Source organism: Centruroides vittatus, unplaced genomic scaffold (genome assembly GCF_030686945.1).
Source record: "Centruroides vittatus isolate TY-2023 unplaced genomic scaffold, ASM3068694v2 contig_301, whole genome shotgun sequence".
In the NCBI taxonomy this organism is placed as follows: domain Eukaryota; kingdom Metazoa; phylum Arthropoda; class Arachnida; order Scorpiones; family Buthidae; genus Centruroides; species Centruroides vittatus.
In genome coordinates, this window is record NW_027121927.1 from 2595281 (window position 1) to 2608034 (window position 12754).

The following is a 12754-nucleotide window of genomic DNA, read 5'->3' on the forward strand; positions in this document are numbered from 1 at the left end:
TTTTTTATGACTCTGAAGAAGATTTTTTAAAGTAACAAGGGAAGATCCAGGATCAGTTTGAACTGATGCTCGTTTGGGAGGACGAACCAAACTGTACACAGTCATCAGTCTATACAGCAGTGGCGTGCCGTTATTGGAAGCGGTGGAAGCGCCGCTTCCACCTTTCAATGACCTTTCCTTGTAGTTTCTAAAATATAAATATTCATATTTTAACATACTTTGAATTAATTAAAATTAATATTTTATTATAACTGCATTATGTATTTTATTACAAATTTATATACTACATGTGAAAAAACGATAAGATTGCTATTGTATATTCGAATATCAGTGGCGGAATGGAAGCGCTTACGAGACAGCTTTCACGGCGAGAATAACTGAATGGTGTAAAGCAGCCAGTGGGCATTGGCGCATGCGCCTTACAGAGCACCAACTTCAGCCGGTTTAGTTGGTGAAAGCTACACACGTGTAAGGGCTGTTTCACACTATGACCGACTGGGCCGACCGGTCCGACTCCTAGTCGTATTGCCATGGCAACAGCAGTCGGTCGACCGACTGGTCGTTCCAGTCGGACAGATTTAAAAAGTTAAATATTTGTAGTCGCGTCGGAGCAGTCGGTGAGCTACAGCCAATGAGAGCTTCGAAGCTATAACCAATCAGAGTTTAGATTTATCCGAAGTTAGAAAATGGCGGAAGGTAAAGTTTTCTCGGAAGCTTTAATAAACGAAGTCAGAAAATATCCATGGCTTTATGATATTCGGCGAGCCGATTATAAAGGCGACATTGAAAAAAATAATTGGTTAGAGTAAAGCGAAAGGTATCCAGCTAAAAAATAGTCTTAAACTTCATATTAACGAATAGACGTAGACATATCTAAATGTAATTTGATACGCTGAATCGATTGGTATTAAAAAAAATTACTTACGATCAACCGTTTAAAAGTTACGAACGATTTTTTATTTCCGTCTATTTGCTTCGTTTAAGAACAACTTTATTAAGAAATACGCAGGCACTCATCGATATTAACAAAACGAATTACTTTAATTCACCATAATACATTTCATTTACAAGAGAAAGCAACATTAAAAATGCTAAAATGGTGTCGTTAGCCCGCGAACACGCGTACACACGACAACCTTTCAATGACGGCCATGTTTTCTGTTTAAAATTGAAAAACTTACCACGATTGGCTAGTGTTCTGACCTGTAAGACGCGTTCCGATTGGTCCTTACGAGTCGGCCACCGACATAATCGTACTCAGTGTGAATTCTTTTACTACTAGTCGGTCCGATTATAGGATCGATCGGGTCGGACCGGTCGGACCAATCGGTGACAGTGTGAAACAGCCCTAACGCTTCCAACGATTCTATCCCTTAGCCACTGGCAGAGAGCTATCTGACTAAGTGAATTGTTTAAGATTTAAAAAGTAAAGAGTATTCAATGTTATTTTTATGTACGTTTTGTTTGCAAAGTTATATTTATTATAATTTTTTTAAATTATACTGTAATTATATTGACAGATTTTCAGACAAAATCTTTAGAATTTTTATCACTTTTAGATGTTAATAATTTTAATATTATGAAAAACAATTTTTCCAAGTGTGTTTTAATTCTACAAATGAAGTAAATTTTATGGAAATTTTTTTGATTTATTTAAATTACGTAGTGAATCGCAATATTTATATTCGTGTCCGGACTATAGGCCTATTGACAAGTAACTCTTAGACATAAAAAGTATTATAATTTATGATCGATCCGAACAAAGACGTACTAAAAGAATTATATGATTTAATATCATTAATATTTACGGTACCATCTACCGGTGGTCTGCTAAGCGCAGTTTTTCGACCACGACGCAAATTCATACATTGGCCAGGAACACTCGGTTGGAGGAAGAATTGTGGTCGCTAGCGTTGCTTTCGATAGAAAAGAGCTTTAAAATACGTTGATGGAGTCGACGACCAACGACTTTTATGATAAAGTAATTAACGACTTTGCAGAAAAAATCGCCGAATAGAGTTAGTTTATAAAAAATTAAAAAAACAAGTTTTTCTATTATTGTTTGTATCATATCAATTTGTATTGTGTCATATCAATTTGTTTGTTTGTATCATTTTGTCAGTTTGTCAGTTTGTATCATATCAATTTGTATGTATTTGCATTTTAGAACTAAAATATATAAATTGTTTATTTTTGTCATTTCCAGTGTTTGTTTAAAACTTTTATGGAAATGTGATGTTCCGGACAAGTCTGACTCGTCACGAAAGACGCGAAAAAAACGGTTAATTTAGAGAAAAATTTATTAGTTAAAAAAAAAACATAGGTAAAAGTCGTTTGTAGTCGGACACCCATTGTTTATATCAAACTGCGAGACAGAAACCATAAATCGCGGAAGAAAGTCGTCCTATGATCGGTGGAAGATCGAATTCGTCTTCGATTTTGACTTTTCTCCCGTTCCAGGTAAGAGTCTCGTTACGTTTAGTAACCAGGGACCAACCACTCGGGAAGCGTGATTGAGGAAGAACGACCAATTAAATGGACGAAAGAAAGAACGGAGATTGATATAATCCCTGACAATCGATAACACCTGGCACTCGGTTAACGTTCCGAATAACCAAAACGCCGTGCCGTGTGTCAATGCACAAAAAAAAAAAAAAAAAAAAAAAAAAAATACAATTTCTCGTCTATTGTGCCAACCTGTAACCCGTGCCACTTCGGACTTAGACCGTGTCCCCGACACCAATAGAGGAAGTCTCCCCGTGCCCTACAGACTTGTCAACGCCACTGTCCCGGGGCCACCTTCGATCCACCATCGAAGAACCACATCGACGCCCAGGATGTCCGAACGGCTGATTGTCCTAAAGCAAACTATTTTGTACATAGTATATGTTTATTTTATGTTTCTTTTTGGTCTGTTTTTGTCTGGTACGTCTCTTCCGCCACCACGCATATACGAATAGACCCTACGCCATCACTGACGCGCAATTAACTGATTGCCCCTGGAAGTTGGCTTCTTACAGAAACACAGCTTCCCTATCATTAAATGTCACGGCACGCCACTGCTATACAGGTATAAGAACTGTACTGTTGTGGGATGAGAATTGCTTCCACTTCCTTGTCTTATCATTCCAAAGAAACGCTAATTGAAAAGAAAACATAAGTTAAGAGTTTAATACAAGATTATATAATCATTACACTAAGTCAGTTTTACCTCTAATGGATCCTGATTAAAGTGAGCTGTCAAGATATAATATGAGTTTGGAAGCAATTGTTTAATGAGTGCTGAGATACTAGTTAGCGTCAAGCGTAGATTTTCTGCTGTCTGGTGGCTCAAAAATCCCTTTTGATCACTGCATTCAATCTATAATCTGAATGTTTCCCATCTATTTAACCATTCTAGAGATTCTTCAATAACCTATTTTAAAAAAGTTGTTTATTAAAACATTTATAGTTTTTCCTAGTGAATCATTACTATTACCTTGAGATCATTTGAATCATGTCTGATTCCATCCTGTGGCAATCTGCGATTTAAAGCATCAAAAAGAGCATTGATGCGACGTATGAAACTTATTGTAACATCTGCATTCTTTAGGCTAGCAACCTCACACTGTTTATAAAACAGCATAGCATCAGCAAAAGTATTACTAAATATCTATAAAGAAATGAGATAAATAAAAGTATTCTTATCAAATCAGATTATATAAGTAAAAAAAAAAAAAAAGTGTTACTTGAGCTGCCAGCAATACACTCATTCTCTGGAAGTTATTGAGATTAACATGTATTTCAGTTACTTTGGGACATGCCTTTAATCCCTTTGGTAATTTGGAATCTTCATCAACAACTGCTTTAAAATGCTGTAATTCAACCCTTCCTTCAGGAAACTAAAAGTAAAAATGAAGAATAATGCAATGGCTTATATTATAAATTAGGTGAAAACACTTTATTTTCTTAGTTTTACCTGAAAGTATCTACTTTTTAAAAGATTGTTTCGCATACATTTTAAAATATGTGGTACATCAATAATTGCCAGTACTTGTCTATCTGCAGCAGGATTTGTAAATGAGCATTGTACATTATTTGTGTCTGCACAAATTCCTAAAGCTTTTAAAGCTGCTTTGTTTGTGCTGGCACCATCACAAACTATTGCATTGACTATTATACCACACTGCTCTAAATGAATAATTGCTTGCAAAATAAGTTTTGCAACAGTAGAACCTGGGACAGAGCTTTTTGAACAGAATGTGCCAATACATTGTACTCAACTAGCAAAGTGAGGTCTGAACATAAACACTAGACCATGATCACCTGCTGTAAATTCACTCTGTGGCAACACAGAATTATCACCACAATCAACAAGTCCAATCATTTTACCAGTAGCTTTTGAAAGTTCTATATGTTTTTGAAGTGTAATTTCATCAAAAATTAAAACTCCCTGGCATTCTGTTTGTGAAATAGTCTCCAATTTTGACTTTAAAATAACAAAAAGATCTTCATCAAATCCAAATTTGGCATTAATGCATCTGATATATTGATGCAGTGTAGACTGACAAGGTAAAGGCAAGTAATCATTATTTCTCAAAAATTCATAGACAGATGGTGACCTAATTTTTAAAAGCAAACAGTCAAGTAACCAATTAATGTCATATCTCATACCCTTTTTGCTTTTTATATGGCATGCTTTCAGCATGTGCTCTATTACAAGTTTCTGTCTCGGTGGTAAGGAATCAAGTTTATCAGCTGACAACTGTTTTATTTTAAGTTCAGCATTTTCTTGATGAAGCTTGAGATTTTCTGTTTGAAGAGTTTTCAGTTTCTTCTTATAGATCATCTTTTGCTTTCTGCACCGATACAAATCCTCTTTGACTTTTAACAATTCAGACTGCAAAGCAGAGATTTTATTGACATATAACAGCTCAGGATGCTGTGTAGTTGCTGCTTCAGATGTGGAGGGTTCTTCTATTTCATTTTCTACAGTTGTTACTTGAGAGTGTGTATCATGCAAATCTAATGATTGATAAAAAAATATAAAAAAAATCAGACAATTAATCTTAAAGTAGTTATAAGAAAAGTTAGGCCACAGAGAGATAGCCCTCAGTGAATCACAGTGGGTCTCACAAACCCAGCTCAATCTTTAGTTAGCATTTTTTAAATATAAAATGTTCCTTAAAAATACTGAAAAAATTTATATTTTTCCAACTTTTCGGCCCGATCAACATGAGATTAGAACGTTTTTTTTATTTGATTTTACTTAGACTAGATGTCTTAAGCTTCCAATCGAAAAATTTATATTAAAACACAGGGTCCGAGAGACCCACTGCAACTCAGGCAAGGGCAAAAAGTTACATGGCTCACTAAGGATTAAGATTACATAAAAAACATATAAATATTTACCTTTGGTATTGACTTTTCGGTATCTCTTCGTAGATGGTTCTTCATTTCTTGTGAGACATCGCGTTGATCGTTTTTGAGGTACAGACTTACTAATGTACTTAGGACAATTAGGGAAGTTTGATGGATATGCATCTGACGTTAATGCCCAGCGATCTCGTGGAATTTCTACTTTCTCTCCATTTATAACATGGGAGTAGGTTTTTAAAATAAATCTACTCGCAAAATGTACGTCACAAACATAACATTTACTTGTTAGCTTCTTGTCGTCTCGTGAAATGCATCGCATCCACTTCTCAATCTTATCGCTAGGAACACGGAAGAAATGTCTCTTCTCGTTCGATGACTTATATCCTGCCTTGCATCCTGGCACAAAGCACGTTGGCATTTTTATGTAGCTAAAAAAAACAATTATTATAGGTCGAAATCACTGAGTTCTGTATATCCAAAGCAAGAACAAGGCTCTTCTGCCAACAGTGGCGCCAACTAGCGGCAAAAATTGGCTCTAGCTAAGTTTGAACTATGAGTCGAAAGACCAGTTAATCTACCGACTCTGACTGTACCGAGCCTTGATGAACCGTCATGTCAAATACAAACACATCACATCACATTACATGCAACGGATCGGCTCGGCATCAATCAAATATGGAGATTTACAGATTAGTCTTCAAATATCAAAAAGGAGGACACTTTTCGAGGGAGGACAGAACTTACAAAAGGAGGACGGTTGGTCACCTTAGCAATATTCTTATTTTTAAACAGGCTTGCAGATGCTTACTGGGTTCAGAAATTTCAATGCGCCTGTTGTTTGAAGATCCTTAACGCTAGACATGCCTATACGACGCAGCAAAGACATTAGGCATAGCTCACAGAGTTTGAGAAAAGCCACACCATTGGACAGAGGTCAGCAGGACGGCAGTTTTACCAAAATGTCCGCCATATGGGCCGTTCTAACATGACGGTGAGGATGACCGAGGCGATTAAGGCGAACCTACCGATCTTGTGAACCGAAATCGAATCCACACAGCAGGAAAAAAAACTCCATTAATTTTTCGGGGGTGATCTGTCCCAGATGTTAGATTCCTCATCAACGGCCTTACCCATTGTGGGTTTAAGACAACGCAATACATGGGCGATCTGCCAAGGGAAGGAACCCTTCCAGGACGACTTAAGGGAGATGTTGTAACGGTCGGGTGTAACTTGATCTGAGTGTCAGGTCAGGGGTGAAAATTCCTACATACTTTCGTGGTCGGGGAGCTGAGTTCTTGTGCAGTCGTCACCCCAGTCAGTTGTATCCGAGAGTGAATAAAGTTAATTGTTAATTAACTATGTGTTTTATGTGAAACAGTGTCGAAAACAAACTCGATATAAAATTGGCGACGAGGAATAATATACAGACTTGCCAGCAGAAATTACAATTCGATATAAAAAGCCGGAAATGTCGTTCCCAGGAACATCAACCAGTGGAGTTCGTTTCGAACCATTCAAGATGGACAGCCAGTGGAAAACTTACAAGGACCGCTTTAATTTTTGCTTGAAGGCAAACCAGATTGAAAATGACCAAGATAAGTGTGCTTTATTTTTTACTGTATGCGGTGAAACTTTATATGAACTTGTAGTCACACTCATAGCGCCGAAAGAAACGACACAAGTTAACTTCAATGAAGTAATTACTGCTCTTGATAGCCATTTTAACCCGAAACCTAGTGAAATTGTCGAATCGTTCAAATTTAACCAGAGGTCGCAAAAACCGGGAGAGAGTATCAACGACTATGTCGCGGAACTACGGAAAATTGCAATGAATTGCAACTTCGGCGCCTCACTAGAGCGTATGTTAAGAGATAGGCTAGTGGCAGGTTTAAGGGATAAAGGAATACAACACGTGTTATTGGCGAAAACGGACACTACTTATAAGGCCATTTTGGATGCAGCATTGGCAGCAGAGGCAGCGTCTAACGATGTTAGCCAGCTTGGGTCAGACGGAAACAACACCCAAGTGTATAACTTAAAGGCGGACTACAAGAGAAAGAATCAGCCGGCCATATTACGCTGTTTTCGATGCACCGGAAGTCATAACCCGAATAATTGCCGATTTGCTCAGGTAATCTGTAACTTCTGCAGAAACAAGGGACACATAGAAAAGGCGTGTATCACGAAACAAAAGAGTGGACAAAGAAAATTTGCAAACCAGGGAAGAAACCAAATTGGGGCACCACGGAAAGAGATATCCAGCCAGAGAGCCAAAGTACACCGAATTGAGGAACATAAAAATTTGATGTCTAACCAGGTCGAGGAATATACATCTCTATTCAAAATACAGGGAAGTAAGATACCACCCTTAAAAATCTTACTCAAGATTGAAAATATACCAATCCTGATGGAAATAGATTCAGGGGCTGGGTACACTGTAGTGAGCGAACAGACCTTAAAAGAAATCAAAATCCAGCGAGACAAGTTAGAGCCGGAAGAAGTCAAATTACAGACATGGACTGATCAGAATCTGGAGGTAGTGGGTACTACAATGGTGAGGGTACAATTTAAAGGAAAAATTAGGAATCTGCCATTGTTAGTAATTAAAGGAAATGGACCAGGACTTATTGGAAGAAATTGGTTTGAACCATTAGGAATCAGAATAGAGGGACTTTATCACCAACATGATGCAGACGATCTGATACAAGAATTCCAGCATTTATTCAATAATTCAGAAATGGGTCTATTTAGAGGCGAGGCAGTCAGTTTAGCGATAAATAAAGAAGCTAAGCCTATTTTTATGCGGGCAAGACAGGTTCCTTTTGCATTGAGAACAAAGGTAGAACAAGAGTTGAATCGACTTCATCAGTTAGGAGTTATAGAACCAGTTAGAACTTCTAAGTGGGCCACTCCTGTGGTACCCGTTGCAAAACCAGATGGAAGTGTACGTTTATGTGGAGATTACCGCTGCACTGTAAACAGAGAGGCAATAAAAGTAGATGTATACCCATTGCCGGCCATTAACGATATACTTGCTTCACTATCTGGTGGAAAGGTATTTGCCAAGCTTGATTTCAAGGAAGCGTACTTCCAATTTCCTGTGGACCAGGAGTCGTCTGAGATTCTGACTATCAACACATGCAAGGGGTTATACAGAATGAAAAGGTTACCATTTGGAGTGAGTAGTTGTCCAGCTATTTGCCAGAGAGAGATGGAAAAGATCGTAGGAGGTATTCCAGGGACAATTGTGATGATAGATGATATACTTGTCATGGGACTCAATGAAGAAGCCCTACATCAAAAGTTGAGGAAAATTCTTAACCGGATTTCAGAAGCTGGACTAAAACTAAACGAAAACAAATGCCTATTCAAGACTAACCAACTTAAATTTTTAGGATATTTGATAGATGCTCAGGGCGTTCGGCCCACACCGGAGAAAATTGCGGCGATCCAACAGGTTCCGGAACCGAAAAACAAACAAGAATTACAAGCATTTTTGGGATTTGTAAACTTCTATGATAGATTTTTGAAAGATAAAGCAACCGAAGCTGAACCCTTATATAGACTCCTTGATAAAAACAAACAATGGATCTGGAAAAAAGAACACAGCAAAGCATTCGTGAAAATAAAAAAGATGTTAACACCAGAGACATTATTAATCCATTATAATTTAAATAAACCAGTAGTATTATCCTGTGATGCTTCACCATATGGAGTGGGAGCAGTCCTTTCACACATATTACCAGATGGATCCGAAGCTCCTATATACTTTGCATCGAGGACACTTCACCCAGCAGAAAGAAATTATTCACAATTCGAGAGAGAAGTATTAGCTATAATCTTTGGCATTACAAAATTTCATAATTACCTAGCTGCCCGAAATTTTACTATATATACGGATTGTAAGCCAGTTGTGGGCCTTCTGAACCCTGCTAAACCAATTCCTGATTTAATCTCACCCAGAATGATTCGTTGGTGTTTAAGATTAGCAGCATACTCATATAAGATTGAACATCGTCGGTCAGCAGAGATGACTAATGTCGATGCATTATCTCGTATACCAACTACTGTGGAAGACAAGACTATCCCTGAACCAGGAGAGATATTCCTTATATTTGAACAGCCAGAATTGCCCATCACATCTCAGGAAGTAAGCAGAGAAACAAACAAAGACTCAGTGTTAAAAAGAGTTGAACATGCAATCTTACACGGATGGCCACTGAGTAGTCCAGAAGAACTTATGCCTTTTTCTAGGCGAAAACTAGAACTTTCAATTCACCACGGTTGCATTTTATGGGGACAAAGAGTAGTTATCCCTAGAACCTTGCAACCACAGCTATTACACCTGTTACACTCCACACATGAGGGTATGTCTAGAATGAAAAGAACAGCCAGAAGCTATTTTTGGTGGCCTGAAATGGACTCCCAAATTGAAGAGACTGTATCGATGTGTAGAAAATGCCAAGAACAGAGGTCAAACCCAACCCCAGTTAAGGATACTCATTGGCCATCACCCTCGGGACCCTGGGACCGAGTACACATTGATCATGCAGGACCACACTATGGACATACATATTTTATTCTAGTGGATGCTTATTCGAAGTGGGTGGAGGTAGAAGAAGTACAAACGCAGTCAACCCAGGAAACCGTGAAATTATTGAGGAGAATATTTAGTACACATGGACTACCAAATACAATTGTATCAGACAATCACCAAAGCTTTAAATCCCATGAAATGGAAGAATTTATACGTAAAAATGGGATACAGCACATATTTACCCCTCCATATCATCCCTCTTCCAACGGACAAGTAGAGAGACAAGTGCAAACTATAAAGAGGAGAATTGAAAAATTACATCACAACCAAGAAAAAACTGAAGTGTTGCTCCCCAGACTTTTGTTTAGCTTACGCACAACACCTAGTAGTACTACAGGTAAAACGGCAGCAGAACTGTTGATGGGAAGAAGACTACGTACCATCTATGATCGACTAAATCCACACCTATATAAGGATAGAATAGAGGAAACAAGAATACGAGAATTCCAGATAGGAGACAACATCAATTACAGATGCTATAGAGACGCAAAGAAGTGGAAACCAGGTAAGGTGACAAAGAAGACCGGACCATATACATACATGATAGCTTCACCAGAAGGAACTATAGAAAGGAGACATATTGATCAACTGATAGCTCGAAGAGAACAACCACTCCAGAACAGGCAACATCCAGTTTCTCAGAATAACCAACATCCAGCTCCCCAGAATAATCAACATCAAGACAAAGGACCACCTGTTAGAAAGAGCTCTAGAACACGGACACTACCTGCACATCTCCGAGACTTCGTTTTAGAGGGGGAAGATCTGTTGTAACGGTCGGGTGTAACTTGATCTGAGTGTCAGGTCAGGGGTGAAAATTCCTACATACTTTCGTGGTCGGGGAGCTGAGTTCTTGTGCAGTCGTCACCCCAGTCAGTTGTATCCGAGAGTGAATAAAGTTAATTGTTAATTAACTATGTGTTTTATGTGAAACAGTGTCGAAAACAAACTCGATATAAAAGGAGAAATGACTTATTTTCCTTTTGTTTAGGGTGGCGTAGCGTGGGTGTCAGCCGCCCGGAGCGGAGGAAAATTTCGCCGCCCCCTTATTTAAGTATTTTACAAGATATTATTATTTATTGTGAAATTTTGCCGCCCCCTATAAGTGCCGCCCGGGGCGGGCCGCCCCTGCCGCCCCCACTACGCTACGCCACTGGTTTAGGGTTAGACACGCGAAGAAAACCCGGCCATATATGCCAGCCCGTAGGTGTGGTGTGAACAAGGAACCAACTGCAGTATTCCGTGATTTTATTCAGTCTGCCACTGGTAGACTTCCCACTGTTGGGGAAAATGGATCATCAAGAAAATGATCATTAGACAAGCATGAACAGATGCAGCGACGTCTTTGTCCATCATCCAGAGACAGATGCAAGTTTGCTACAGAACTCTGCTCTTTCAGTACCATTGGCAAAAGCAAATTTGCATTCATGAAAACTGGTACGCATCCTGTCACTTTTTAAAATTTTATTTAAAGGAATAGAGAGGTTGTCTGTTTAGAAACTGACTTTACCTATATAGTAGTAGTAGATGTGAAGTGGAAGTAAGAAGAGGAAAAGATAGTATTTAGGGAGGGAAATATTGAAGGTAATGGGAACCATGGGCGCCTGCATCGCCTTTATTAATAAACGAAAATACAAATACAAATAAGAATACAGGTAAAATTTACATAAATACTAGCTGACCCGGCCACGCGTTGTTGTGGCTCAAAATGTATCTATTATAAATGTATCACACTTCCCCCGTGGGGAGAATTTCAAAAAATCCCTTCTTAGTGTACATTCTCTTGACGTACCCTATTAAAACGCAATCAAAAACGCATCTAAAATAGTATAATAAAAGCCGAGTTCTTCACAGTAAGCCTTAATCCCGTCATTTTTCCCGCTGGGGAATATCGAAAAATCTCTTTTTAGTGTATATTCTGTTGACGTAACCTATTAAAACGCAATTAAAAACGCAAAAAACCGCATGTAAAATAGTATAATAGAAGCCGAGTTCTTCACGGTAAGCCTTAATCCCGTCCATCTCCCCCCACTGGGGGGGATTTCGACATGTATATTATATAAAAACACGTGCGTATTCGAATGCAACGTTGTGTCAAAATTTCAAAGGAATCGGTAGGAACAAACGAACGTTATATTTTATTTATATAGATAGATAGAAAATGATCTGCTTCAGTCCATTCTCACAGAAAAGCATAATGCCTCACAGAAAAGCAAACTTAGGTCGTCGGAAGTTAGCGCCATCTGTTGGACATAAAAGCCTTAATCCATATATAAATATATTTTTGAAAGGGGGAAATGGTGTAGGGGTATGAAAAATAGATAGTAGCCGATTCTCAGACCTACTGAATATGCATATAAAATTTGGTAAAAATCGGTAAAGCCGTTTCGGAGGAGTACGGTAACTAACATTGTGACACGAGAATTTTATATATAAGATATAAAGCTATACAAAATAATGGCGCGAGAAACATTGAATATACAGTATACAATGGTCGTATCCTGTCACTGACTTCGTTTGTAGTAGTGTTTCTCATTTCCCGGTCTTTTGCTTGTCCCGGGATTCCGGGATAAAACTGAACTGTTTCCCGGGATCCCGGAATAGAATTAATTATTTTTAAGATATACAAAATATCTTGAAATCAAATGATATAATTATTTTTAATTTTTTACAGTATTTTAATACGTTCTGCAACCTCCAAAACCCTATTAACAATACTGTGTAAGATATATATTAAAAATTACCGTTGAATTTCGTAGAAATTTTCACAAATAGAAAAAATTTATTAAAGTTTGTTGG

At 38.1% G+C, this 12754-nt stretch overlaps 1 protein-coding gene and 2 long non-coding RNA genes across 3 annotated transcripts in view; 1 reads left to right on the plus strand and 2 right to left on the minus strand.

Moving 5' to 3' along the window:
• The first annotated feature begins 2185 nt into the window (after positions 1 to 2185).
• The window catches only part of LOC136972783 (uncharacterized), a 240388-nt gene continuing 229819 nt past the window's right edge, over positions 2186 to 12754 (plus strand). Inside the window, exon 1 of the long non-coding RNA XR_010880388.1 lies at positions 2186 to 2237. This is a non-coding gene — a long non-coding RNA (uncharacterized lncRNA). The remainder of the gene's footprint in view (positions 2238 to 12754) is intronic.
• Positions 3095 to 3708, minus strand: LOC136972752 (uncharacterized). The gene is made up of 3 exons (XR_010880384.1): positions 3479 to 3708; positions 3212 to 3415; positions 3095 to 3139 (listed from the first exon to the last, which is right to left on the minus strand). It is a non-coding gene; the product is annotated as an uncharacterized lncRNA (long non-coding RNA).
• Positions 4245 to 5844, minus strand: LOC136972751 (uncharacterized). The gene is made up of 2 exons (XM_067267368.1): positions 5392 to 5844; positions 4245 to 5004 (listed from the first exon to the last, which is right to left on the minus strand). Exons 1-2 carry the CDS (start codon positions 5774 to 5776, stop codon positions 4259 to 4261), a joined length of 1131 nt encoding a protein of 376 aa, XP_067123469.1. The 5' UTR covers positions 5777 to 5844; the 3' UTR covers positions 4245 to 4258.